We start from the raw sequence: 27,796 nt of genomic DNA on the forward strand, positions 1-27,796 counted from the left end.
ACTATGAGTTCACATGGGACATGAAGCCAACTGGGTGACCTTGGGCCAGTCACTTTCTCTCAGCCCTGGGAAGAAGACAATAGCAAATCACTTCCAAAAAGATCTTGCCAAGAAAACTGCAAACTTCTCTAGGCAGTCTCTGAGAATTGGACAAGATTGAACAAAAGTAAAATACGCATCCTATACATGTTAAAAAGAAGGACAGCTTTGATCATCCATTCGTACCTACTATATTGATATTGGTTTTGGACAACCTTAATATATTTTGATATAAAGCAAGTATTGACTTTTTCTACCAAAAAGTTCAAATGTAGGCTTTTATATTGATATGAAACCCCAACTATCACGGTTTTAAGTTTAAGGTATGGCAATTCAGTCACTGGCTTCCAAAAAGGTTATGAGAAAAAATACTCCATGAAATATGTTTAAATGCAATAGTGCAGTAGAATAAAACTTTTGTGCTGTAACTGTGGATAATATGAATTGGAAACCACCTGACTATTATCCCGACATACTATGCACATTTTTATATCAATGTTTTCTCATATATTCACAGGTGTTGGGTGTGTAGTAGGGGCAATTCTCATTCTAAGCTTTGCACACAAAGTACAATCCATAATAATGGTTGTAAGTAGAAATGTTTTATAGCCTGTAAATAATAAACAAAAATGTCATGTTTCCATACCTGCGTGGCAACTAATAAAATGTGTGTGTTGTTGATAGCAAAATAGTGGTAGCATGATTGCAATTCTTGCTCCTTATATGCCTTATTTTATATGTTCTATTTTGTGGGTTGTACATTACAGGTTTTATCTAGTAAGATTTACTTGATCTGTGTCACTGACCTATAATTGGATTGGATTGGTTTGAATTGGACTGGATATTTAAGTAACCTTTTACACAATTGTACAGCAGCATGGAGTTAGCATTGAAAAAATATATTGCAGTCAATAGGAAACCATGAACAGGAAAACAGGAAGGTGTAAAAATGATACTCAAGATTGCCTTGTCTAGAGTCTCTTTGATGTTAGAGAGAGAAAAGAATTGTTGTCAAGCTTTCAGGCTTGTTACAGCCTATATCAGGCTAGCTGTACACATCTGTACATCTTATCTGTACTGTACACTGCCCAAAGTCTGTGAGGGAGATGGGCAGTTTCAAAATTTGATAAATAAATAATAATAAAAATATCAATAGAGTTTTAGTATTTGTAGTGGTATCTGTCACCAGTCCTGGTTTATCTCCAATGGCTTTGTTACACTTCATATTTATACTTTAGACTATGAATCACTTACAAACCCATATATTGAGAAATATGATTAATCTGGAATTAAGCATTTCATAACCATTTAGTACCTGGGGAAGAATTAAACACGTACTATGGTGACTTAGTATCGGCTGCTTTAAAACTCATCAAATTTGGTACTCAATTCATTGTGATGTGAAAATTTTGTCCCAGTAATCATTGTTTGCTTGGTACGCAATGCACAAGCTAGAACTTGTCAATGTCGTCTGCCTTGTGACTCACTACATTATTCCTTATGGGAAACAATTGTTTGATACTCATCATTATTGTGCCTCCCGGAACCAATTAACGATGACTACCAAGGTACCACTGTATCTAATTATTTGAAAAATAACCTGAAATCTTTAAATGTAGCATTCCCTTCAAGAAGTTTATTTATGTCTTTATCAATGGTTAATTTTATTTGTGAGATGGTTTTATTGTTATTTGATGGGTCCATTCATTTAAATATAATTTTATTGTCATTTAATGTTGTGAATCAGCATGGGCTATGTCAGGAATATAAAGACTTTTTAAGAAAAATATAAATAAAAAAATGCTATTCAAGTGCAATCTTCATACTTGTAAGCAGGAAATAATTGACACTGATTTTCAGACTTTTTGACATGCAACCAAATACTATCTGAGGGTATTATAAAGGCAAACATCTTGGCTGAAGGATAAGGCTTTTCTTGTTTGTGAGATGGTTAATCAAGAAGAAAAGTTTGAAAGAATACAGTTAGAAGAACAATAGTCTTTTTTTCTCATTCTCCTCTTTACATTATGCTGGCTTGGGCTAACTGGATTAGACACCTGACAACTTCATTGACTTAAGAGAACTTTTTCATGAAATGTAGCTTCAAGTAAGAAATAGTAAGGAAAATGATGGTCATGCAAGCCAGTGCCACATGGTTCTGCCATAACCCCCAATCAGTTGCATCAATCCCTTGGCTTTTTAGGTATTCTTCTCCAGTGCACCTAAAAAGAAATACAAGCAGAGGTTTTTGATTATTAGAAACTTCACCACACATGTAACAATCTTGTGTGGCATCGATAGAGGAGAATATTTGTAGCTCAGGGATGAAATGAAGGGTCCTTGGTACTCTCTGGGTACACCTGATGATGTTACCTAGTTTGGTAATGAAACATCTGCAAGAAAACAACCACGCTTAGACAGCACCAAAGGATGCCTCAGTCTTGTGTGGGCCAAAGACTGCAACACAGATGTGGCCACATTATAACCCATGGATACAGATTGGTTTGAGGGTAGCCTAACAACCACCACATAATAATGCTGTAAAATCAGGCTAGTCATATGATTACCCACTTATCGACCGACATGATTTACAACCACAATTCCAAGTCTCAATTACAATTGTAAGTTGTTGGTATTATCAGTGCAAAGTCTTTACATAGGAAAATATATTCTGGGGGGACCTGATCAGATTTAGGTGCTTTCTCCTTCTGATTCCCACTTTAAAGGATTCAAGACTTCATTAACCATAATATGAAAAGGATAATATTTCATTTCTTTCACTTATAATATCTTGTACCAGGATTGCCTCAAGTCTTTAGTATTAGGCATAGCTGAGAAAAGCAGAGATCCTACTTACGGCTGAATTGTGCTAACTTCTGTATAATTGGAGGGGATGCTGTTTTCATTTGTATGCAAATTGCAGAAGTCAAGACCAGCCAATTCATTGATCTGCAATGCCTTCGAAGATGAAGAAACATAACACAATAGTGTTTTTGAAAGCATATACAAAACAAGCCATATGTGTGCAACAATATACCTATGCATTCAGAAGTATTACATAGTATGTGCGTTAGACTTACAATATACCTACTTCTGTTAAAATTGCAGAAAAAAATAAAATATAAATAAAATAAATGCTATTAAAGGAAGTCTCCATACTTGTAAGCAGAAAACAGTTGACCCTGATTTTCAGAGCTTTTTGACACACAACCAAATAATATCTGAGGGTATTATAAAAGTAAACATCTTGGTTGAAGGGTGAGGCTTTTCTTGTTTGTGAGATGGTTAATCAAGAAGAAAAGTTTTTTAAAAATACAGTTAGGAGAACAATAATCTTTTTTCTCATTCCCCTTTTTACATTATTCTGGCTTGGGCTAACTGGACTGGACACTTGACAACTTCATTGACTTAAAACTTTTTCATGAATGTAGCTTCAAGTAAGAAATTGGAGGGGCTTCAGTTTTCATTTGTATGGAAATTGCAGAACTCAAGACCAACTAATTCATTGATCTACAATGCCTTTGAAGATGAAGAAACATAACACAATAGTGTTTTTGAAAGCATATAAAAAACAAGCCTCAATGTGTGCAACAATGTGCCTATGCATTCAGAAGTATTAGATATTATGTGTGTTAGACTTACAATATACCCACTGCTGCTAAAATTGCCCCTTTAGTTATATGTTTAACTGCACTGGGGCCATAACCCATAAAAGAACCAATAAATCAGTATTCTCTCCTTGTATTATTAATCTCATGAAATCGCAGAACAGAGATTTTGAGGTCTTGAAAGGATTTCATTTGTTTGCTATTCAGCAATATACTATTGTGGGCTAGAGAATGCTTGTGGATGGATGGATGGATGGATGGATGGATGGATGGATGGATGGATGGATGGATGGATGGACAGGATGGACAGAAAGATACATATTAGTCAATTCTTCTTTACAAGATGATGTAGCACTTACTGTCATGCCATATCGAGGGATGCTGAAGTACTGGAGCCAAGATAGCCATGACATGACACTGGTGAGATTGACCAACAAACCCGAGAAAATCTGCAGATAAAATCAAAGATGCAAAATTCATTAAAAAAAAAGGAATGTAATTTTTGAAACTATAATCAGTAAATGATCAAACATTTCCTGGAATGTTAAAGGCTGTTCTATTTTCTCAACTAAATCCATTCTCTTCCTTCTGTGTGTAGTATCTTCTTAATCCCATCTTGGTTTTTCAAACTGTTTACCATCAAACTGGCCTGGTGGTAAGAGAAATGCCCATATTCAGGCATGCTGGCCAGATGTTGATGTGTAACATACCTGAACAACATTATGTGGGGAAGGGATGATAACAGGGAAGGGGACAAGCAAATTGTTAGGGTTAGTCAATAGGGAAATCACAATCATGTAATGGAAACCCCATCTTTTTATTTGTGTCATGGCAACAAATTCAAAAGGAAGGGGCTTTGATTCTATGGTTGTGGTTGACAACCCTCTGGAAACCTCTGAAGTTGGACAAAGTAGCCTTAATGAGATGTGCGTTCAAGGTACTCACAATCATAAAAACAAAGCTGATAGTCATCAGGAGATTGGCGACAGCAACCACATTCTGTCCTGTAGCAATAGCAAGTGCCATCGAGGTTGCAGTGTATGACACCATCATCAGAGTAAACATCATTATAAAGAAAGCCTCTACGGTGGGTTTCAGTCCTTGAGAACAAGAAAAGCAGGATTGGAATCTCAATCCTATTATATTGTCAAACATTATATTATTTTTTATTTATTTATTTTAATTCCATTTATATCCCACCCTTCTCCGAAGACTCAGGGCGGCTTACAAGCTTAGCAGTTTGTAGCTTAGCCTGAGGATTACATTTTTTGTTACATAATTCATTCCGATTTGCATAAAGATGCATTGTAGTTTTTATGATGTCTATACATGAAACATCTGTTTGCAGATCTTGCTCGGTATATTTCTCCAGATAGACAAAAGATGATAAACTTACCTAGCATGAAATAAACTATGCAGGTGAAAATTATGCTGGGTAAAGTTCTCATAGGTATTAAATCAGCCATTAGTTTTGAGAAGAAGTATGCAGAAATTCGATAGTATCCACTGATATATTCATGTCTATAACAAAACAACCAAAAAATTAGATACTCGATTAACTTTCACTCATTAAAAACATAGATGTGTCATGTATGAATTGCAGCAGAATGACTGTTCCTTGGAAATTATCCTGACTGAAATATTGCATTTACAAAAGCTCTACAGCTTTTAGTTTGACTTCTTGCAACCAGTTTACACAATATATTGAATAATAATTAAACTACTCATTACGGAGTAAATTACAATCTGTATTCACACTACTCTATACATAAAACCTGGCTCGGCATTTCGAGCGTCTATGGCTGAGTTCACAAGCTAGATAGATAAATAAATCATCAATCAATCAAAAATTAAATATCACATTTTGATATGTCCTAATAACAATGTTTATCCTAATATCAAACTCCCATTCTTACAATATGCATATTCAACTATTATTTCTGCAAAAACTGTGATTCCTTTTAATTTAAGCCATTTTGTTTTTGCCCCAATATATTTCTAAAATTACAGAGTAAAGCCTGGCATTCAAAACTTATTTAGACAGACCTTTTGTTTTATGGAAACTTTTGCTTGTTTTTTTTTAATCTCTTGTGGTGTATCAGTTAAGCTTGGAATGCAGTACTGCAGGCTAATTCTGCTGACTGAGGACCCAGATTGCTGGGGGCAATATGCTGACTCTGTAAACCGCTTAGAGAGGGATGTAAATCACTGTGAAGCGGTATATAAGTTTAAGTGCTATTGCCAGTACTACCCAGAATCATGAAGGGATTAGGTGGCATTCTCAATAAATATTACTGATTAAAGTTAGAAATAGTCATAAAAACAGAAGCATGTCATAAAAACAGAAGCATGTCTAATAGGTACCTTGTGACTACTATCTTGAGTTTTTGGATTGCCCTATGCACAGCCAAACACAGCAATGAGAGTCAAACCTGCACACCCATTGAGGCCTAGAGAGGACTATACTGCAAGTGAATACCGTATTTTCCGGCGTATAAGACGACTGGGCGTATAAGACGACCCCCCAACTTTTGAGATGATTTTCAAGATTTTTCATCTTATACGCCGGAAAATCAGCGAGCCCGGGAAGGCACGCCCTCCCCTCTCACTGTGGAGGAAGCAGGGCAGGCTGGCGTCTGGCGGGAGCCGGCAGGGCAGTCTTGCGCACGCGCGCACTCTTCAGCTGTTAAGGAGCACTCCTTAGCAGCTGGGGAGTGCGCGCGTGCGCAGGACTGCCCTGCCGGCTCCCGCCCGACGCTCTTCCCTCTTGAGGCAGCATCGCTCCCCGGCTCCTAAGGAGTCCTCAGGAATGCTGCCTCAAGAGGGAAGGACTGCCCTGCCGGCTCCCGCCCAACGGCTCCGCCAATGCTGCTTCAAGAGGGAAGAGCGTGAGGCACCTGCCATGGCTCTTGAGGCAGCATCCCCGAGGACTCCTTAGGAGCCAGGGAGCGATGCTGCTTCAAGAGGGAAGAGCGTCGGGCGGGAGCCGGCAGGGCAGTCCTGCGCATGCGCGCACTCCCCGGCTGCTAAGGAGTGCTCCTTAACAGCTGGGGAGCACGCGCGTGCGCAGGACTGCCCTGCCGGCTCCCGCCAGACACCAGCCTGCCCTGCTTCCTCCACAGTGAGAGGGGAGGGCGTGCCTTCCCGGGCTCGCTGATTTTCCAGCGTATAAGACGACTGGGCGTATAAGACAACCCCCCAACTTTTGAGGTGATTTTCATGGGTTAAAAAGTCGTCTTATACGCCGGAAAATACGGTAGATCAAAAGATTTTATCACTAAAGAAAGAATTCTTTTAGATATTCATCATCTATTTTCTCTAGGAATGCTTACTTACATAAATATTTTCTTCTCCACCACAAAGAGTTCAATTGCTGAGATGCTGCTGAAACACTGATTAGTGGTCATAAAGAACATGGCACCGATTCTAGGGGAAAGACAGATTGTCATTGTGAGAAACTAGGTTTTTCAAATGGCTTTTTAAAAAATAAAATAATCCAGCGCTTCTGGGTTTTATTTTCTTAGCAAAAAATGTTCTGTCACTTGTGTTCCAGGAGGTAAATAGTAAATAAAAAAGAATGATTTAGAAAAGGAAGTTTTACTGGTTCAACAAAATAAACTGGCCGAGGTTTTAAAATTTTAAAGGGAAATACAAATGATAAGCCAAAAGGGTTTATCTGACTATTTTTTTTTCCTTAAAAAGTTGTCAGAAGAAGTAACAACAATCTTGCTCTAACCTTGATCAAATAAATACATATTTTATCAAAATTAAAACAAGAAAAGTTATTACCTCTGGCAACCTTTTATATCAGTTTTGTGTAGGTGATGTTTTTTGGCTTTAAAAGCAACAGCCCTTGCTATTAAACAGTGAAGATGGCAGAAGCAATGATTTCACCCTATGAACACACCCTATTTCAAGTGTGTTTTCCATAGCTGAATTGAAGCACTACCTCCAAAATACAATTTCTATAATCATCCCATTATGCAAAAACATGTACACAGAGATAAATATCAGACAAAATAGTGGAAATCTCTTGCAATGTCCTACTCTCCAATTCACCATACATTTTTCTGTAATGAACATTTTCAACCTGTTAAAATAAGGTTTCAATTTTATTTCGAGTTATCATTGTTGGAATTTGCACTCAAAACAAATACCACTCATTTGATCATCCTATTATCCCCAAAGGACTCACCTATTTTGTAAACCTTTACCATCATTTGTTACACCAAAGAATATGGCACCCACGACTAATCCCAGGAAAATTGTAACCAGTAACTGAAATATAAACATATATTATGCTCAGTTATTAATTGATGCACACTAACATAAACCTATTGGAAAACAGTTGTTCTAGTGCAGGGGTAGGCAACCTTGACTCTTTTATGACTCGTGGACTTCTTCTTGATAAGAAAAAAAATGTCATATGTGGACGCTATTGTTGTTGGTACAAACATGGAAAAAATGTTCATATTTAATCATTTATGCATAGAAAATATTAATTCTATTTGTTTAAGGTTAAAGAAGGAGAACACTATTAGGAGAAGAGAAGATCAAAGAAATATACTATTAATCAATATACTAATTATGGAAGTATAAAAATAAATTATTATTATTTTTTTAAAAAATATGAACCAAGACAACACGCTGAACACCAGGTACTAAGGATTGTTACTGCAAAAAATCAATACATTTTTTTTTAAAAAAAGAAACTACATAGCATTGATTAAAATTGCAGCCAAAGTAATGGTATCAGGCCATTGAGAGTCGATCTTGAACTGAAGAAATTCAGGAAACTGCCAAAAGGACCTAGTGTCAAAAATCGTGCAACTAAGCCAATTGTATTAGAGAGCAAGGATCATAGCAAGACCAATCTGAGAAGATTAATACAAAGGTTTAAAGGAATACCTTGCAGCATTTACAGATTTCATTTCATAAACCATTCCTAATGAGGTTAGGAAGAACAAAGCAATCAAGAGGGGGCAGGAAGTTAGGACTCTTAGCCCTCAGGAGATTATAAGACTCTTAAAGGGCATAATTCTTGTCACAAGGTCAAGCTTTTACAATGCTATTAAAAGGGATTTTCATAACATCAACATACAACATCAAAGACCTCTGTGATGAGGAGATTATTGCCTCGTGGAGAGCAAAGGTTTTAACAAGAAATCAAACAGATCTAATCATTTTATTAAGCCCCACTTCTAAAGTTTCCCAATACCACCAAACCTCTAAGAAATGATGGTGAAGGGGATAGATTTTGTCTGCTGCTATTTCTCCATGGCAGTTACCTCTAAAGCAGCTTTTTTACACTATCAGGGACCCCAAAACAGTCTTTATTGAATCTCAGAGAACTTCCACACAGTCACTGGACTCACCTATCAAATCTTTCACAGCAATTTCAAGCTGTCAAGCTGGTGTCCATCATTACTGAGCTCCTACAGCTGGCTAACGGAAGGATAAAAAAATAACAGCCAGCTTATCCTCAGCCTCATTCTTCCCTTCTCATGTTTGGTTTTTGCAGCCAGAAAAGTGGTGGTGGTGGGGAATGGGGAGTATCAGGAAACTACAGTGTGGGATGATCAGTAAAGTAAGGCAACAGGGTGTCTCAGCTGTAGTAAGGTAGTGAAACATGTTGGAGGCAGAATATCTGTAGAGCAGGAATCTCCAACCTTGGCAACTTTAAGACTTGTGGATTTCAACTCCCAGAATTCTTCAGCCCTCATGATTGGGGGTCCCCAATCCCCGCTCTGTGGACCAGTACCAGGCCACAGCATGCCAACAACTGGGCCACACAAACAAGCAAAGCCCCATCCGCGAGATGCAGGCAGCATACAAAACCACACACTCTCCGGTCCGCAGAGAAACCTCTTTCCACAGAACCTGTCCCTGGTGCCCAATAGGTTGGGATCCTAGGAGATCTAAGAGGCAGAAGTCCCAACCAAAGAGAAACTTACAGCTCCATAAGAAAATATGAATTATAGCCTTTAGATCAAGAAATGGGGAGGATAATCAGGTTAGTTAGTTTCCTAGAGAGGCAGCATTCAAACTGGTGCTATCTCTGACAATGGGAAGGATCTCAGAGAAAATCAGCTTTTTTCTCCAGCTGATCTTCTCTGAGACCCCTTCCGTAATCAAGGGAATGCCAGGAGGGAATTGCCAGTTGGGATTTCTTAAATTGGAAGGTGTGGGTGATCAGAGACGCTTTAGAGTGATGGAAAGACATGTCAACATGGAAGCACCAGTAGTCCTCTGTCTTTTTTAACAGTACTGTAAAGACTTCTGTAAGAAGAAACGTGAAAGAAACAAATTCCTTATTGAAAATAAGGAAGCATTGACACCTAAGCCCCAAGCAACACCTCACCAGCTTCAGTAAGTCTAAAATTGGAATGTCAAAGGGCAGGAGAATTGAAACCTTTAGAATTACCTGTGCTATGGAGGCTTGAGGATTACCCATTAAATTTTTGAACATCCGTTTGGAGACCCACTTCAGCTGGTGAAAGAAGGAAGTGGAATAGGTGATTTTTGGGAAAGTGATGTGTTTGGTTTTGCCCTTGGAAGACAGCTTTTCCAATTCTGCTTTGGTTTCTTGGTAGTAAGAAGAACTGGAATACTTCTCTGCCAATTTGTCTGCCAGCATCTGATCGTGAGTACCATCTTTAAAGAGATAAAAGGAAAAATAATTACATTGAATATGGTTTTTTTTCCCTTCTCTGGGTGGACAGATAGCACTTTGGCTTGATGGTGGTGGGAATAGCGTTGCTTAAATACATGTAGTCTTTGATTTATGACCACAATTCAAAGTGAGACATTTGTTGAGTTTTGCTCCATTTTACGACCTTTCTTGCCGCAGTTATTAAGTGAATCACTGCAGTTGTGAAATTAGTAAAAATGGTTGTTAAGTTGAAACTAGCTTCCTCATTGACTTTGCTTGCCAGAAGGTCACAAAAGATGATCATGTGACCTGGGGACACTGGAACTGAATTTGAATGGTCACTAAATGAACTGGACTACCTGTATTTATGCTAATGATGAGCATCATGATAATCATTGTTATGTACTGGGCTTTTGAGGGAATACCACGTGGGTTGCTGGAGCAGCTAACGGCTCTCCAGCAACCCAGACTACAAGTCTCCTGTGCTGCAGTTGGCTAGCTCCAGGCGGCAATGGTTGATTCAAACCTATTGGCTGCCACCTAGGGGCTAGACTATATATTGCGGCTGTTTGCAGCCTCTTCCCTGGTACAGTCACAGCACGAAATAAACTGAGTTACCCTGTACTCCGTTCCACGTCTTCATTCCTGAGCCAAAGAACCCGCTATTTAACAATGATCATGACAGAAATTGTACCAACCTATAAATCTCTGCAGAGACAGCAAAGCCAATTCAGAACTGATTGTTTGATCTGTATCTGCTTTTCCTTTAGGAATTTGAGGCAGCATTCATATGTCTCTTTCTTTTAATTTTCCCCATACCAATCCTGGGTGATAAGTTAAAGTTACTGACTCAAAGTCACCTAGTGAATTTCTGTGTAGCTGAGTTCAAACTTTGACTTGCATCTCACTGATCATGGCCCAGCACTTTCCTTGTCACCCAGAAGTCGGTGGGCCTGTAAATATCCTTTTATTCATTTTTGAATTTTTAAAGTACACTTTTACATCTAAATGTGGCTCAAAGCGGTGCACACAAAAATCTGAAATAATAACAATACCAACATTAAAAGGTTGGTAAAAAGACAAAAATAGAAGGAATCTAAATTAGTCAATGATGGCCAAAAATATCAGTCTGCTTGTACCTTACTAGAAGGCAGGACAAGAAGCAATGGATGGAAACTAATCAAGGAGAGAAGTAACCTAGAACTAAGGAGAATCTTCCTGACAGTTAGAATAATTAGGAGAACGTTCGGCTTGCCTTCAGAAGTTGTGGGTGCTCCATCACTGGAGACTTTGAAGAGAAGTCTAGACAGCTACTTGTCTGGAATGGGGTTGGACTAGATGACTTCCAAGGTCCCTTTCAACTCTGTTATTCTGCTATTCTTTTTTGGCTAACAACATTTATCAAAAGGTACTGGCTTTTGTAGGCTGTAGCTCACTTCAACAGATGCATAGCGTAGCTAGAGAATTGATTAACACTGCAGAACCAATTTTCAATTTGTCAGAGCTGGTATTAAAATATAATCCATGTAATGATGGATGCAGCTTTCCCTACTCTCTGTGGCTCCACTGCATCATAATTAGTGAAAGCTATGCAGCATTTAGGAATACTGACACATAAATGAATCTAATGTACTTAGATATATGTTTCCTGCGGTGCAATTTGCACTATTTAGATCCTAAGTGAGCTCAATGACAGAGCTGACAGTGCAAAAAGCAGACTGGCTCTCTATAGCACACCAGGCAGTGATTCCAAACAAGGAGCTATGTTTTGCACACTATACCTTTGTCAGTTTCATTATGAGAAGCCACAGCTGTCGAGTCTCCATTAATGACATCCAGAAAAAAGTCAGCAGGGTTATTGTATGGTTCACACTCATAACCTCAAAAAGAAAGAAAGAAAGAAAGAAAAAATAAAAGAAACAAAATTGCTTCTGCATCATTTCAACCATTGGTGAAAATATATGGCAAAGCATTTCCGGCAGTACCACAAACATCTACATTATTGTTTGCTAGAGCTGGCCCAAACAGGCTTCCTTAATAAAATTTAGGACAGAGAAATTGGGTAGACATTTTCTCTGAATTTCTCCAGGTGAAGCAAAACGTATCCACCAATTTTAAAAAAATGCAGGACTCCACCTTAGCAAAGATGGTAGCATCATCACAGCCTTTTTCCTTTGGGATTTAATGCTGGGGATGGAACGCAGGGAGAACACAAGCCATTGGAAAGTTGATTGTTTAGAGAAGGGTGTTATGTATCCAATGCAGGCATCTGCATAGCAACAGCCACCAGGGGGCGTGGCCTGGACGGTTTTGGCGGGAAACCTAGTTTCGGCGGGAAACCTAGGGCCAACCCCATTGGCTGGACGCCTACCTGGCTAGGTATTTAAGGAGGCCAGGTAACCCTCGTTCCTCAGTACGTTCCCCCCCAATAAAGAGATGAACACGTACTCCAGCTGGCGTCTCTTCCTTGCGTCAGACCCACTACATTACAAAGGCTAGGACATTTCTACGCACATCTGCCCTGGCTACTTCTTAATAAATGTTTCCCTCAAAATTGTTTCATAACGTAACAGCACATTGTTCGACTCCAAAGTTTCCAAAGTACATGTATGGTATTTGGTACACCTTGATTATTGTGTAATAGAATTGTGGAAAGCATTTGGAGGGGTTGCTTCTGAAGGCCAGTTTTCTACAAGGCTCATTATCTCACCTTCAGACTTTTTTCTCAGGTTTTGAACATAAAGGTGCACACAGAGACAAGGTACTAAGAAAACTGAAGGAAGACCTCAAAATATGATGAGCCTCTGAAGAACAAAACCATCTTTGCTAAGTTTATTGCAATGCCTCTCCAAATACATTATCCAGATCTAATACTTAGGCTTAAGTAAGGTCATTTATAATTTTATTCATACTAATACTCCATGAGCAATCCTGTCCTTCACTGTTGTCTTTGAGCTAAGAATCATACTGGATCTTTGGCAAATTAATCTCAGAGGTAAATACTTTCCCATCAACGTTATGGTTCCAAATTAAATCAGATCCCAGATCTTTTTTTAAAAAAAAGAAAAGAAAAAAGAAAAGGAGATATCCAGGCATTCAATAAATAGCCTTCTGGATGCTTACCGTTGGTCTTGAAGTATTCTAAGGCATTCTGAGCAGGTCCATGATACAAAAGTCTTCCTGCAGCCAGCAAGGTCAGCTTATCAAACAGTCTGAAGATGGAATAGCGTGGTTGATGGATGGAAAAGATAATGGTTTTCCCTTGCTTAGACATCCTGCACAGAGAGTAGAAAGCTCATTAGAAATATGTTTAAGAGCTAAAGTTAAGTCCTTAATGTAAAAGACCCTGAAAATTAATATTGATCACTCAAATCCTAGGTGTTTTTTTTGTTTTGGGGAAAAAATGAATTAAAATATCCACCCATCCATCCATCCATTTATCCATCTGTCATTTTGTTTGGCTGTGCAAAATGTCAATATTGTAACTGGTCTCTTTCTTTTCATTATTCTTTTTTCTTTTCAGGGAGCGGGTAGGGCTGCTAAGAAAACGCCTTCTGAATGGTATCTTGATCCTCTGATCAAGGGGACGATGTTTAATTCTATATGTGGCCTTTGTGCATGGAAAAAAGACTATAGCAGGGGTCTTCAAACTTGGCCCTTGTATGTCTTGTGGACTTCAACTCCCAGAATTCCTCAGCCAGCAATGCTGGCTGAGGAATTCTGGGAGTTGTCCACAAGTCATAAAAGGGCCAAGTTTGAAGACCCTTGGACTATAGCATCACTTCCTTTTATAGAATCATAGAATCAAAGGGCTGACATGGACCTTGGAGGTCTTCTAGGTCAACCCAACAGTTGTGCACTCTGTTTTTGAAAACCTCGAGTTATTTTCTGCTTAGTTTCTACATGGAGCACTTCATCTAGCAATTACCTTTTCAAGAGCAGCAAAACGGCATTGGCTGTGCTGGCATCCAGACCAGTGGTTGGCTCATCTAAGAACAAGATGGCTGGGTCAGTAATGAGCTCCATTCCAATATTGGTCCTTTTTCTCTCTCCTCCTGATATGCCACGAATGAACTGAGTTCCAACCTAATGGAAAATGGGGATGTCCGTGACATTGTCTTCTAGAAAACATTTTCCAGTACAGATTATTTAGCACCCAGAAATAGAAGACTTGCTATTGAACTTGATTTAAAAAACCCCTGGAAGATAAAGGAGAATATTTGCAGCTCAGGGTTGATGTTGTTTGAGCTTGGTTGTTTTCTTGTAGACATTTCATAATATCATGGTGATGTTATCTAGTTTGGGGAACGAAATGTCTACAAGAAAACAACCAAGCTTAGAGAGTATCAAAGACCCTTCCAATTGGAATATGTATTCATTATCAGTGGTACATTAGCACAGACACAAAGTTAATACATTGTCATCTTCGGGCACCCTTTGCTGAACCCTAGTTCAGTGTTGATAAGAACAAACCATAGTAACATCTGGTTTAAGTATTCACTCTGTACTTCCCCATTTATTTGCCTAATCGCTTAACCTGGTTCATATTTACTTCTGCACTGTTAATCAGAAGGCTAATAATACACTCCTTTCATCTCATTAAGACCAATTTCTCTCAGTCTGATTGTTGAGTAGCCAGAATTCTGTATTCTTCATTTTTAATATAAAGATCTGGTAACACATAAGCCCTCCTGTTCTTCACTTCTCCCAAAGGTTGATACTGTGTTGTAGTTAGGCTATGCACAAGTGTTATAGATCATAGGTCTCCCTATTAATGACACAAAGAGCACAGACGAATTGCAGTTGACTTCAAAAAACATGAAAGGATGAATATGCCCCATATTCTGGGAGGATACAGATATAGGTATAGATAAAGGTATAGGCTTTGGAATAAGTATAGCTAGAGATATAGAGATAGAACCAGATCCAAATCTAGATAATTGAAGGCAGATATTCTATATGTGTGTCTATGTATGTTATAGGCAAAGTCCTGGATATGGGAGATCTAGAACAGAGGTCTCCAAGTTTTTTCATGCACTGGAGAGTGTGTGGTTTTGTGTGCTGCCTGCATCCCAATGATGAGGCTTTGCTTGTCTGGTGGATCGGTTTTTGGCATGCCACGGGCCAGTATCGGTCCACAGACCGGGGGTTGGGGACCCCTGATCTAGAAAATCAAGATATATTGCTGACAAATATTCCTGAGTAAAATGTCACCAAATGAAAATACAGATCAATTGACATTATAACACCCTCTCCAAGCCTTGGTGCCATTCAGAGGGTTTTTACACCATTCTGGCTGGCATGGTGAAGTTAGGGCGTGAGGATAGATAAAAGGTAAAGGTTCCCCTGCACATGCGTGCTAGTCGTTTCCAACTTTAGGGGCCGGTGCTCATCTCCATTTCAAAGCCAAAGAGCCAGCGCTTGTCCAAGTATGTCTCCGTGGTCATGTGGCCGGCATGACTAGACGCCAAAGGTGCATGGAACGCTGTTTCCTTCCCACCGTAGTGGTCCCTATTTTTCTACTTGCATTTTTTACATGCTTTCGAACTGCTAGGTTGGCAGAAGCTGGGATGAGTAACAGGCACTCACTCTGTTACGCAGTACTCAGGATTCGACCCGCCAAACTGCCGATCATCTGATCAACAAGCTCAGCATCCTAACCCACTGAGCCACCGCGTGCCTTTAGAGTCCATTTCTAGTGCTCCCTTTATGGAAATCAGTCCTCAGGGAGATTTAATTTCATTACCTTTGAATCTGCCACTTTTGTCAATCCCAGCTCCTTGAGGATCTGGTTGATTCTCTCCTCCTTTTCATGAGCTTTTACTGTATTTGGTAGTCTGAGCGCAGCTGAGAACTGGAAGTTTTCCCTCACCGTCAAAGTCCCCATCACAACATCATCCTGAAAATACAAAGGAAGCTTTTAGCTGATTTCCATTTATTTGCGTCAAACCAGAAATTATATATGTATTTATTTATCAAATTTCTACACCGCTCATCTCGCCTCATTTATACTGTGGTATATAAAAAATAATAATTAAAAACAGAGCTAAACATATAATTAAAAATAGAGTTAAAAACATTTTTTTAAAAATAAATAAATAAAAGATAATTAAAAGCAAAGTTAAAAATTAAGAGGTTAAAAATGTTGAAGAGGCAAAGGCAGTGCCCTCAAGCCACCAATGAGTCCCAGGGTTGCATATCAGTCTTAGGCCCGCATGCCAATGGGCCGTGAGCCAGGTGTTGATATTCTTCCAGAAGGCCAGGAGAGCGGTGGGCCTCCATCACTTCTGGAAGTGAGATGTTCCAAAGCCTATCCAATGTGAAACAGGATCTCATAACTGGCAACTTGTGGAGCAGCACCTCTGAAGGCCAATAGATAGTCCCAGATGACAACTGTTTGAACCCCTCCCATGGCCTGCAGGTCTGAGTGGTGCCATACCCCCTTGCTTTCAAACCCAGCCATGTCTTGGTGATGCTTGCCAGGTTGGCATGTTCCTCTTAATAAGGTCACAAATGAGAGGTGGTTTGTTATTGACCAGCCTAGCATTCAACCGCAGCAGCAGCTGAAAACCTGGGCCTCTGTCAGATTTCAAGGAACACATGGAACTTTTGCTCCAGATTCTTGAAGTGTCAAAAAAAGAAGAGAAAGCATGGAATAGTCCACTCTATACATATCCAGATTTCTTTTGCATAAAAGACATTTACACATAACAGTTCTGATGTTTCACTGTATTTGGTGAACAATCAGGTGGGGGAAAAAGGATACTCAATTACCTGGACTACATAGCCGGAGATGCATTTAAAATTGGCAGGCTGGGGGGCACCATTGATGAAAACATCTCCAGTTAAGCCACGAGGGTCTTTCCGTGCCGCTAAAATATCCAGTAATCTAAAGGAGAAATCAGGATTGCATGATGTTTGCCACATTTTGCTAAGCTGAAAAGTGCACAAACGCAAATAACGCATTTGTGTGGTTTTGGTTACATAAAATGCACAAGGATGGGGAAAGCCTCAATGAGATGCAATACCTTCAGATAGAGGGTTTGGCAGAGATCGTCAAAACCCATCTGTCTCATCTCTCCCAGTCTAATTTTGCAGCAGTTGCTACTATTTCATGTAAATCAGTGTCCCTCAACCTTGACAACTTGAAGATTTCAACTCCTGGATTTCCTCAGCCAGGATTACACCATCCTCTTCACAGTTATGATCTGATCCTACATTGCAAGTCTGGAGGTACTTAGGATTTCAAAGGAAGAACGCATCATCAAACTATCTATCTGGCATAAATATATGGTTTGACCAATAGACTGTGACTGTGCTAATACTATTTTTACAGAAATTTGCAAATCTGAATTTGGCCCCCTCCCCCCTTGCTGCCTTTATCTTATCAGAACTAGGGAGGTCAAGTCTAAGACATTTTCTCAAATTACATTTCTGTTTTGGAGGCTTTTCTTTGTGGTTGTTCTCACAGTCAAAATAAGACTAGAACTAATGCAATGAATTTCAAGAATGTAAATACAGAATTGATTTTAAGAAGAATTTCTTGAGAGTAACAATTGTCACTTAGTGGAATAGGTTACCCCATGGAATGGGTTTTTTCCCTCTTCGCTGGAGATTTTCAAACAAAGGCTGGATATGTTAAATCCTACAGTCTGCAGGAGATTGCATTTGATGACATCTTAAGTTCTTCCAAATCTATGAATCAATATTTTAATATATTTTCTTTTAAAATTTTATGACTTGTGACAAACACATCTCTTGCTCTACTGCCTCAGCATCTTAATGCTGAGCATTTAGACCAGGGGTAGGCAACCTTGACTCTTTTATGACTCGTGGACTTCAACTCCCAGAATTCCTGAGCCAGCAACCTTGGCTCTTTTATGACTCGTGGACTTCAACTCCCAGAATTCCTGAGCCAGCAACCTTGGCTCTTTTATGACTCGTGGACTTCAACTCCCAGAATTCCTGAGCCAGCATAGCTGGCTCAGGAATTCTGAGAGTTGAAGTCCACGAGTCATAAAAGAGCCAAAGCTGCCTACCCCTGATTCTTAGAGAGTTGGGCATAATCCACATCCAGCTATTTTTCAGCTGCCTGGGACAGCACAGATAGGTATGTGACCATAGCATTATACCTATCAGGATCCAAGCAAATATTCCAACAATCCGGATCTTCGCTCCTTTCGCCGCGATCTGAAAACATACCTGTTCGAACAAGCCGGCCTGGCCTGAGGGTGGGATTGCTGGGGTTTTTATTATCATTTTATTGGGGGTTTTATTAATGTATTTATTGTTTTTTATGGGCATGTATTTAATAACTTTTTAATTTTTGTAACTTTATGTTTTACTCTTGCCCTGTACACCGCCCTGAGTCCTTCGGGAGAAGGGCGGTATAGAAATATTAATAAACTTAAACTTAAACTTAAAAATAGCGGACAGAGAAGCTATCCAATTATGATTCACATCAAAGTAATTTCTGCTTAGCAAAGGATTATAGAAAACCGTGTGTAATGGGGTGGCTCTTGCAGTTAGGAGGCTGGGTTGGATGTGAGAGCGAGCCCGTGCTCGAAAGCCAAATGCTGCCATGGGGTGTGTGTGTGTTAAGAACCCATCTTTTACTCCAGCTCCTGCTGTGGACATGAAAGGAGCCCCCCAGCTGGGTGTCCCGTGGGCAATGGTGACGTCACCACCTAATCCTTTTAACTTGCAGGCATCTCAGTGCTTCTGACACGAGCGAAGCACCCGAGGCGCTTCCAAATTAAAGTTAAAAGGATTAGCTGGTGACATCACCATTGCCCAGGGGACTCCCAGTCGTGTGTGTGTGTGTGTGTGTGTGTGTGTGTGTGTGTGTGTGTGTGTGTAAACGAAACCACATTTGTCCACTGCTGTAAAACTTACGAAGATTTGCCGCTGCCTGTTGGCCCCAGAATTGCATTCAGTCCTGGTGTCATTATTCCACTGAAAAACAAACCAACAAAGAAGTATCACTTTCTAAGCCAGTAGAAGCAAGCATCTTAGGTCAGAAATGTGCCTTGGAAAGCTATGGTATGGAACAGGAGTGTCAAACTCAATTTCATTGAGGGCCGCATCAGCATTGCAGTTGCCCTCAGGGGGCTGGGTGGGTTTGGCCAGGGTGGGCATGGCCTACTGGGTGGGCGTGGCTAGAGTGCATATGGCCTACTGGGTGGGCGTGGCCAGCTCTACATCGTTCGCATCAAGGGTGCCTATGGGGGCCTGGGCAGGAGTGGGACAGATCTGAGGGTCTCTGGCAGAAGGAGGGTCTCTGGGCCAGGGCCAAGGCAGTGGGGGCCGTTCCCTCACTGTTTCCAGGATGGCTTCGCAGGCCACATGAAACCACTTCGCGGGCCGGATCTGGCCCCCGGGCCTTGTGTTTGACATGTCTGGTATGGAATACGCCAACAGCTGGACACTAGAGGCAAGGTGTAATTCAAGGAAGCTGATTTCTGCCACTGCTGAACTTCTTGAAAAAGATTTAAAAAAAGAAAAAAAGAAAAAGACACAAGAGTCCCCAGTGCAAAAGAAATACTCTGTGCATTACAGGTAACCCTCCAATTACAAGCATTTATTTAGTGACCATTCGAAGTTACAATGACACTGAAACAAGTGACCTATGACCATTTTTCACACTTACGAGCGTTGCGGCTTCCCCATGGTCACGTGATCAAAATTCAGATGCTCGGCAACCGGCTCGTATTTATGGTGTGCCAAAGTCATCTGATCCTCTTTTAGGACCTTCTGAGAAGCCAAGTCAGAGGGGAATCCAGGTTCACTTAACAGCTGTGTTACTACCTTAACCACTGCAGTGATTCACTTAACAAATGTGGCAAGAAAGGTTGTAAAAACTCACCTAACTGCCTCGCTTAGCAACTTTCGGCTCAATTGTGGCTGTAAGTCAAGGACTACCTGTAGTTCCAAAAAAAGGTAAAGGTAAAGGTTCCTCCGCACATGCGTGCTAGTTGTTTCCAACTCTAGGGGCCGGTGCTCATCTCCGTTTCAAAGCCGAAGAGCCAGCGCTTGTCTGAGGACGTCTCCGTGGTCATGTGGCCGGCATGACTAGACGCCAAAGGCGCACGGAGCGCTGTTACCTTCCCACTGTAGTGGTCACTATTTTTCTACTTGCATTTTTACGTGCTTTCGAACTGCTAGGTTGGCAGAAGCTGGGACGAGTAACAGGCGCTCACTCTGTTACGCGGCACTCGGGATTCGACCCACCAAACTGCCAACCTTCTGATCAACAAACTCAGCATCCTAACCCACTGAGCCACTGCGTACCTTGTAGTTCCAAAGATCCACCTAATAAACCTCCTTTTTTCAGAATGCCCAAACAGGTTCTTTTAAGGAGCCAAGATGCAGCATAAACAAACAAAACAAAACCCCACCTGTCCATCCTCTCCCCTTAACAGTTCATACTGCCTTAGAACAAGAAATTGTATAATATGACCAGTAGTCACTAGTTATCTGATCTTCCTTGAATTTGAGGTTTTCTCAGTTGTGATGCTGGAGAAGGCTTCTGGGCATTCCTTGGACCCCAAAAGTGACAGGCAAGTAATGGAACATATAAAAACAAACATGTCACTGGAAGGCAAAAATCATAAGATGAGGTGATCAAACTCAGTGAAAAAGAGAGCTGCGCTCGGAATAATCAACGGTAAAAGGAAACGAGGCCGCCCCAAACGTGGCGGCTAAAGACTATCAAAGCTGATTCCAGGTAGAGCATAAAACAAGTGAAATATCAGAAAATGCGGAGAGAGAACTGGACTACTACGCCGAGAATCGGATACAGTTGAACAGGCAGCATCATTATTGTCAAGTTGCTTATGGCAGATGGTAGCATCTGGATCCCCGTCTCTGACTTGGAAGCTAAGCCTGCTCAGAGTTGGATAATAATTAAATAGGAAAGTACCAGGAAATCCAAAACTAGATATTTGGTTATCAAGACCTGACCACAACTTGGCAGCGATTCTTTTTTAAAAAAAAAAGTCTAAGTCAGTGGCCTTCTTCAACCCTAGAAAGAAGATACAAATACTCCTTGACTTACGACGATAAATGAGTCCAAAATTTATGTTGCTAAGCGAGACAGTTGTTAAATGAATTTTGCCCCATTTTACAACTTGTCTTGCCACAGCTGTTAAATGAATCACTGCAGTTTTTAAGATAGTAACACCGTGGTTCAGTGACTCTGGCTTCTCCATTGACGCTGCTCATCAGGAGCTTGCAAAAGGAGATCACATGATCCTGGGACACTGCAACCGCCATAAATATGAGTCAGTTGCCAGGCATCTGAATTTTGGTCACATTTGAATTTGAATTTTAATTTTATTAAATTTATATACCGCCCTTTCCTGAAGGACTCAGGGCAGTTTACAGGGTACTTAAAACATCGATACAAAAGTTAAAAACAATTAAAAAGATTAAATTAAATCCCTGAAGAAATATAAAAACCCCAATTAAAAAATCTCAGCCTGGGCCGGGAAGCTCAAAGAGCCAGGTCTTCAGGTCCCGACAAAATGAACGAAGGTCGGGGGCAGTCCTAAGCTCCATGGGCAGCTGGTTCCAAAGGGCAGGCGCACCCACAGAGAAGGCCCTCCCCCTGGGTGTTATCCGCCGGCAGTCTTTTACCGCCGGCACCCTGAGAAGGCCCTCCCTGCGGGAGCGCACAGGACGAAGGGAACTTGATGCTGGCAGCAGGCGTTCCCTCAAATATCCCGGACCCAAGCCATTTAGGGCTTTATAGGTCATCACCAGCACCTTGAATCTCACCCGGAGGGCAACCGGAAGCCAATGCAGCTCACGGAGTAGAGGTGTTACATGGGAGTATCAGGAAACCCCCATCACAACTCGCGCAGCCGCATTCTGTACCAGCTGAAGCCTCCGAGTGGTCCTCAAGGGCAGCCCCATGTAGAGAGCGTTGCAGTAGTCTAAACAGGAGGTCACGAGCGCATGAGTGACTGTGCGTAGGGCATCTCGGTCCAGGTAGGGTCGTAACTGGCGCACCAGGCGAACCTGGGCAAAAGCCCCCCTGGTCACGGCTCCTATGTGATCTTCAAAATTGAGCCGTGAATCCAGGAGGACGCCCAAGTTGTGAGCCCTATCAATGGGGGGTAACACCTCACCCCCCATCGTTAAAGATGGAATAGTCTGGTTGACCCGAGATGCCGGTATGCACAGCCACTCAGTCTTGGCAGGATTGAGACGAAGCCTGTTTCTCCCCATCCAGACCCGGACCGCCTCCAGGCAACGGGACATCACGGCGAGGGCATCACTGGGTTGGTTCGGGGTGGAGAAAAAAAGTTGGGTATCATCAGCATACTGATGATACCCCACCCCGAAACCACGAATGATCTCGCCCAGCGGCTTCATATAGATGTTGAACAGGAGGGGCGAGAGAACTGACCCCTGAGGAACTCCACAAACGAGAGGCCTCGGGGCGGATCTCTGCCCTCCCGTCAAAACCGACTGCGAGCGGCCCAGGAGATAGGAGGAGAACCACCGTAAAACGGTGCCTCCCACTCCCAACCCCCTGAGATGCCGCAGTAGGACCATAGGGATGCTGCAAAGGTCATAAAATGTGAAAAGCGGTCGTAAGTCACTTTTTCAGTGCCGTTGCAAGAGTTGCTAAACGAACTGTTGTTAAGTCAAGGACTATTTGTAGTGGGAAACTATTTTACCAAAAAAATGTTGCCAAAAAATTTCTGCGTGGACTACTGTTGCCAGGGTTCATAATTATGAACTTGAAGGCACATGAATACACACAAAGAATAGCCAGTGTGGCCACTAATAGTGGCAAATACTTCCTTTGTGACTCAATTAATTTCAAGACTCTATATTTTGTATTATGGGAAGACCGATGAGACTTTCCATACAATATATGATTTTTTTAAATATCCAAGGTGTCCTCTGCCTTAGTTGCCCTTCTTCTTGTTAACCGAAAAAGGAAAGCCAACTTCTTGTGCCTTTCCTTGTCAAAATTGTCTACATCCCTCTCATTGTTGTTTTTCTGCATCTTTTCAAACACAGTTTAAAACCTGGATGAGTAAATGAATTGAAAGTAGAGGTGGTCCTTGACCTATGACTATAATTGAGCCCAAAATTTCTGTTGTTAAGTGAGACAGTTGTTAAGTGAGTTTTGCCCCATTTAATGACCTTTCTTGCCACAGTTGTTAAGCGAATCACTGCAGTAGATAAATTAGAAACTCAGTTGTTAAGTGAATCTGGATTTCCCTTTGACTTTGCTTCCCAGGTGGTTGCAAAAGGGGATCACATGACCCTGGGACACAGCAACGGTCATAAATGTGAGCCAGTTGCCAAGCATCTGAATTTTGATCACATGACCATGGGATGCTGCAAAGGTCGCAACTGTGAAAAAGTCAAAAGTCACAGTTTTCAATGGTTTTGTAACTTTGAACAGCCACTAAATGAACTGTTGTAAATCGAGAACTACCTGAACTTCTAGATACTGAAGAACTGAAGAAGCTTCTTGGATGGGAAGCAAAACATCTTCAAGGAAAAACAAAGAAAGTCCAATTTCCTCTTGAAAAAGCACCTTTGGGACAACCATGACCTGGATGACTGAGAGCCTCCATAGACTTCTAGATACAGGTAGTCCTCAACTTACAACAGTTTGTTTAGTGACCGTTCAAAGTTCCAATGACACTGAAAAAAGTTACTTATGACCATTTTTCTTATTTACGACCATTGCAGCATCTCCATGGTCCTGTGATTTACATTCAGATGCTGGACAACTGGTTCATACGTATGATGGTTTCAGTGTCCCAGGGTCATGGGATCCCCTTTTGTGACCTTCTGGCAAGCAAAGTCAATGGGGAACCCAGATTCACTTAACAACCGTGGTACTAGCTTAACAACTGCAACGAGTCACTTAACAAGAAAGGTCGTAAAATGGGGCAAAACTCACTTAACAAATTTCTCACTTAGCGACATAAACTTTGGATTCAGTTGTGGCCATAAGTTGAGGACTACCTATAGCAGTGATGGTGAACCTTTTAGAGACTGAGTGCCCAAAATGCAACAAAACCCACTTATGTATCGTTGGGTGCCGGGTGGGTGTGGCCCATTGGGTGGGTATGGCCAATTGGGTGGTCGTGGCCCATTGGGTGGTCGTGACTGCGGTGGTAACGGCAGACTGGGTGGGACTAAAAAGTTCAATCAATCAATTCCAACTTTGCGAGATCTTTTTTTTCCCCGTGAGAAGTTGAAATTGATTCATTGAACCTTTTCTCTTTTTTTGCACACGGTGGCAGAGGCCTAAAGCAAAAAGGGTTTATAAAACCCAGCTGAAGGCCTAGGATTGGGGCGACGGCACATTCGCCCCCAGACAGGGCTCTGCGTGCCACCTGTGGCACGTGTGCCATAGGTTTGCCACCACGGACCTATAGTAATAAATTGAAATCCATTGATCCAAATATGCAAAGACTTGAATCTATTTTCAGGAGTTTCTGTGTGGAAAAAAATATTGACTTCAAAATATAACCATGACCTCAGATATTCTCTGAAATCTGACCTTTTTATGGTGTAATTAAGTGTGATGACTTCTGCCTTCATGACACCTAGCTACCTAGATGTATTTTGCTGAGTATTCTGCAGGGAGTAACCCTTTTACTTTTCACATAGAGAGTAATATAATTCAGTTAATTATTTATAGCATCACACACTGACCCCACGCCATACTGAACTTTTGAGCCTACATGGGCCAAAATAAGAATGGAAAGTAAACATTTAAAGGGAGATCCATAAAACAAACATCCGAGAACAGGAGACAACTGGTGTTAGAACTTGGGTTACTGTGTTTTGTGTTTTTTCTATATTCTCCAAACTAGTCAACCAACCTTTAGATCTAGAGTAGACAATGCTTTATTTCTCATGTCTCTTCACTTGTTATCTAGTGGTTATACTTCATTCCCATATTCTGTTCCCTTCTAGGACGCTTGCTCCTGGGGAGGAAAGCTAAGGCAAATCCAGACAGCACACTAAAAAGCAGAGACATCACCCTGCCAGCAAAAGTGTGTATAGTCAAGGCTATCGTTTTCCCAGCTGCAATGTATAGCTGTGAAAGTTAGACCATAAGAAAGGCTGAGCGCCAAAGAATGGAGGCCTTTGAACTGTGGTGCTGGAGAAGACTCCTGCGAGTCCCTTGGACTGCAAGGCGATCAAACCGGTCAGTCCTAGAGGAGATCAACCCTGACTGCTCTTTAGAAGGCCAGATCCTGAAGTTGAAACTCAAATACTTTGGCCACCTAATGAGAAGGAAGGACTCACTGGAGAAGAGCCTAATGCTAGGAAAGATTGAGGGCAAGAGAAGAAGGGGATGACAGAGAATGAGGTGGCTGGATGGAGTCCCTGAAGCAGTAGGCGTGAGCTTAAATGGACTCCAGAAGACGGTAGAGGACAGGGAGGCCTGGAGGAACATTGTCCAAGGGATCACGATGCATTGGATATGACTTCGCAACTAACAACAACAACAATACTTCATTCCCACATATGATTTATCTCATATTTTGTTCTCTTCTAGCCTATTCCAAGGATAAGAATTTTTTTAGGATCCAATCTGGGTAGGTCACCTGCTCCAGAGGTTTAGTTTTCTGAGCTTCTGTACTTGTGCTGGAGGCCAGTGGTGACACATTCTAGTGAGAGAGATGTTCCCTGAGGATGGACTCTAACAGAAGTCTGAAAGCTTGAAAGATTAAACCTCCAGTCCCGGTGACTGACAAAGATTGGATCGATCCTGCAACATTATCTGGGGACAGGTATATTTGCCTTCATTTGTAATTGGTTTTTTTTAAAAAAAATGTATGGCATACGGTAGTGGCCTCCAACCTTTTGGGCACCAGGGATTGGTTCTATGGAGAGAGGTTTTTTCCACAGACCGGTGGGGGTGTGGTTTTGCATGTTGCCTGCATCCTGCGGATGGGGCTTTGCTTGTTTGCGAGGCCCAGGGGCTGGCATGCTGCAGACCTGTGCCAGTCCATAGACTGGGGGAGGGGGACTCCTGGGATATGACATAAATGACCGTGGTAGAAAGTGTACACCCCAGAAAGGATAGCATTTTTTTCACTGCTACACAACCGCCACAGGATTCAATCCACTGAAATTTACAAATGGCCATCGTATTAATTATCCTTAATAGAAAGATTAGTCAATAAACATAGTCATCCTGAGGGGGAAAAAAGACACACTATATTCTTTCTCATTAGTGTGAACCCTTCCCTGATTGGAACTTTCTGATGATGTGAAAAAAATTATCATAGATAAGTGTTCAAATAGTGACTGTCCAGGAATGGACTCAACTAGTACACCAGCTGAAGCTGAGAAAGGCATTCCTTATTATGGAAGCCATTATGGGTCCTAAATGACTACGCGAGTCCAAATTACGAGACCCAGTTTGGTGTAGTGGTCAAGACATTAAACTAGAAACCATGAGGCCATGAGTTCTAGTCCCATATTGGGCACAAAGCCAGCTGTGTGATCTTGGACCAGTCATTACTACTTCTGAAAACTTTCCAAGAAAACTAATTCAGGCCAGGCCAGGAGTCAAAAGCAGTCTGGAAGGGCCAAAAAAAATAAAAAGTCCAAATTATGCACCTGATGCTTCAGAGAAGCACAACCTCAACAAATAGACAAACTCCAAATCCCAGGGATATTATCCAAGTGCCATCATCTGTCTAAAAGTTTCCAAAATATTGCAAATGAGCAATGTTAAAAATCCTATGCAAATGCTAAGGATATCTAAAAAGAAAACAATCTGAGCATGCAAGTGGATGTAGTAGATGAACATACTTGATATCTTTTAAAATTTCTTTTTCAATTATTTTTCGACAGCCTATAAATCCACTCTTTGTCTTCACTCTGTAGCAGATGTTACAAAAGGCAACAGTACTGGGTTTTGTTGAGCTGCAAGATTGATTCTGGATACCATTTGTATCGCAATCTGCCATCGGGACAATGACTTCTGGGCTCTGAGACATCTTTCTGGATTATATTCACGCCTAGGAAACACATAAATGTGTTATTTTTCAGACATGCGCTGTCTCTTTTCATTTACTGTTTTATTTTATCATGCAAATAAAAATGTATAAATGCATTAACCGTATTAAACAATCAATACTTAAGCTGAAAATTAACCAGCCCTAAAAAATTGTTATCAACTGAACTGTTTTAAAAATGGTGACCATATTGCTTAAAAATACTTCTTTTTTTTAACAAAGTCTAATTCAAATGTTAACAATGTACAATTATGAACAATCCAATGCTACAAATCAGTTGTACATTTCTGCTCTCTATGATGCAAACATCATTTTAGGCAGATGCATCCTTAATATTCATAGATTGATCCCGGGCAGCCTAAATAGAATGCCAAAATAATAATGAATAAAAACTTTATGAAAAAAATATCATTGTACATTGGAACTTTGCTTTTTGAATATATCTCTAAGGACTCTTGAACTTACTGATTTTTGAAAAG

At 41.0% G+C, this 27,796-nt stretch overlaps 1 protein-coding gene across 1 annotated transcript; it reads right to left on the reverse strand.

The window, feature by feature from the left end:
- On the reverse strand, positions 1–27,687 carry LOC308671160 (broad substrate specificity ATP-binding cassette transporter ABCG2-like). The gene is made up of 15 exons (XM_081333231.1): positions 27,112–27,687; positions 19,195–19,254; positions 17,074–17,188; positions 16,046–16,198; positions 14,228–14,385; positions 13,423–13,574; positions 12,081–12,179; positions 10,072–10,301; positions 7,843–7,925; positions 6,984–7,073; positions 5,044–5,168; positions 4,593–4,747; positions 4,007–4,096; positions 2,897–2,997; positions 1–2,261 (listed from the first exon to the last, which is right to left on the reverse strand). The coding sequence occupies exons 1-15, from the start codon at positions 27,297–27,299 to the stop codon at positions 2,114–2,116; spliced, it is 1,947 nt and encodes a 648-aa protein (XP_081189357.1). The 5' UTR covers positions 27,300–27,687; the 3' UTR covers positions 1–2,113.
- Positions 27,688–27,796: the final 109 nt, after the last annotated feature.

This window comes from Vipera berus (assembly GCF_964194415.1).
Source record: "Vipera berus genome assembly, chromosome: 7".
In the NCBI taxonomy this organism is placed as follows: domain Eukaryota; kingdom Metazoa; phylum Chordata; class Lepidosauria; order Squamata; family Viperidae; genus Vipera; species Vipera berus.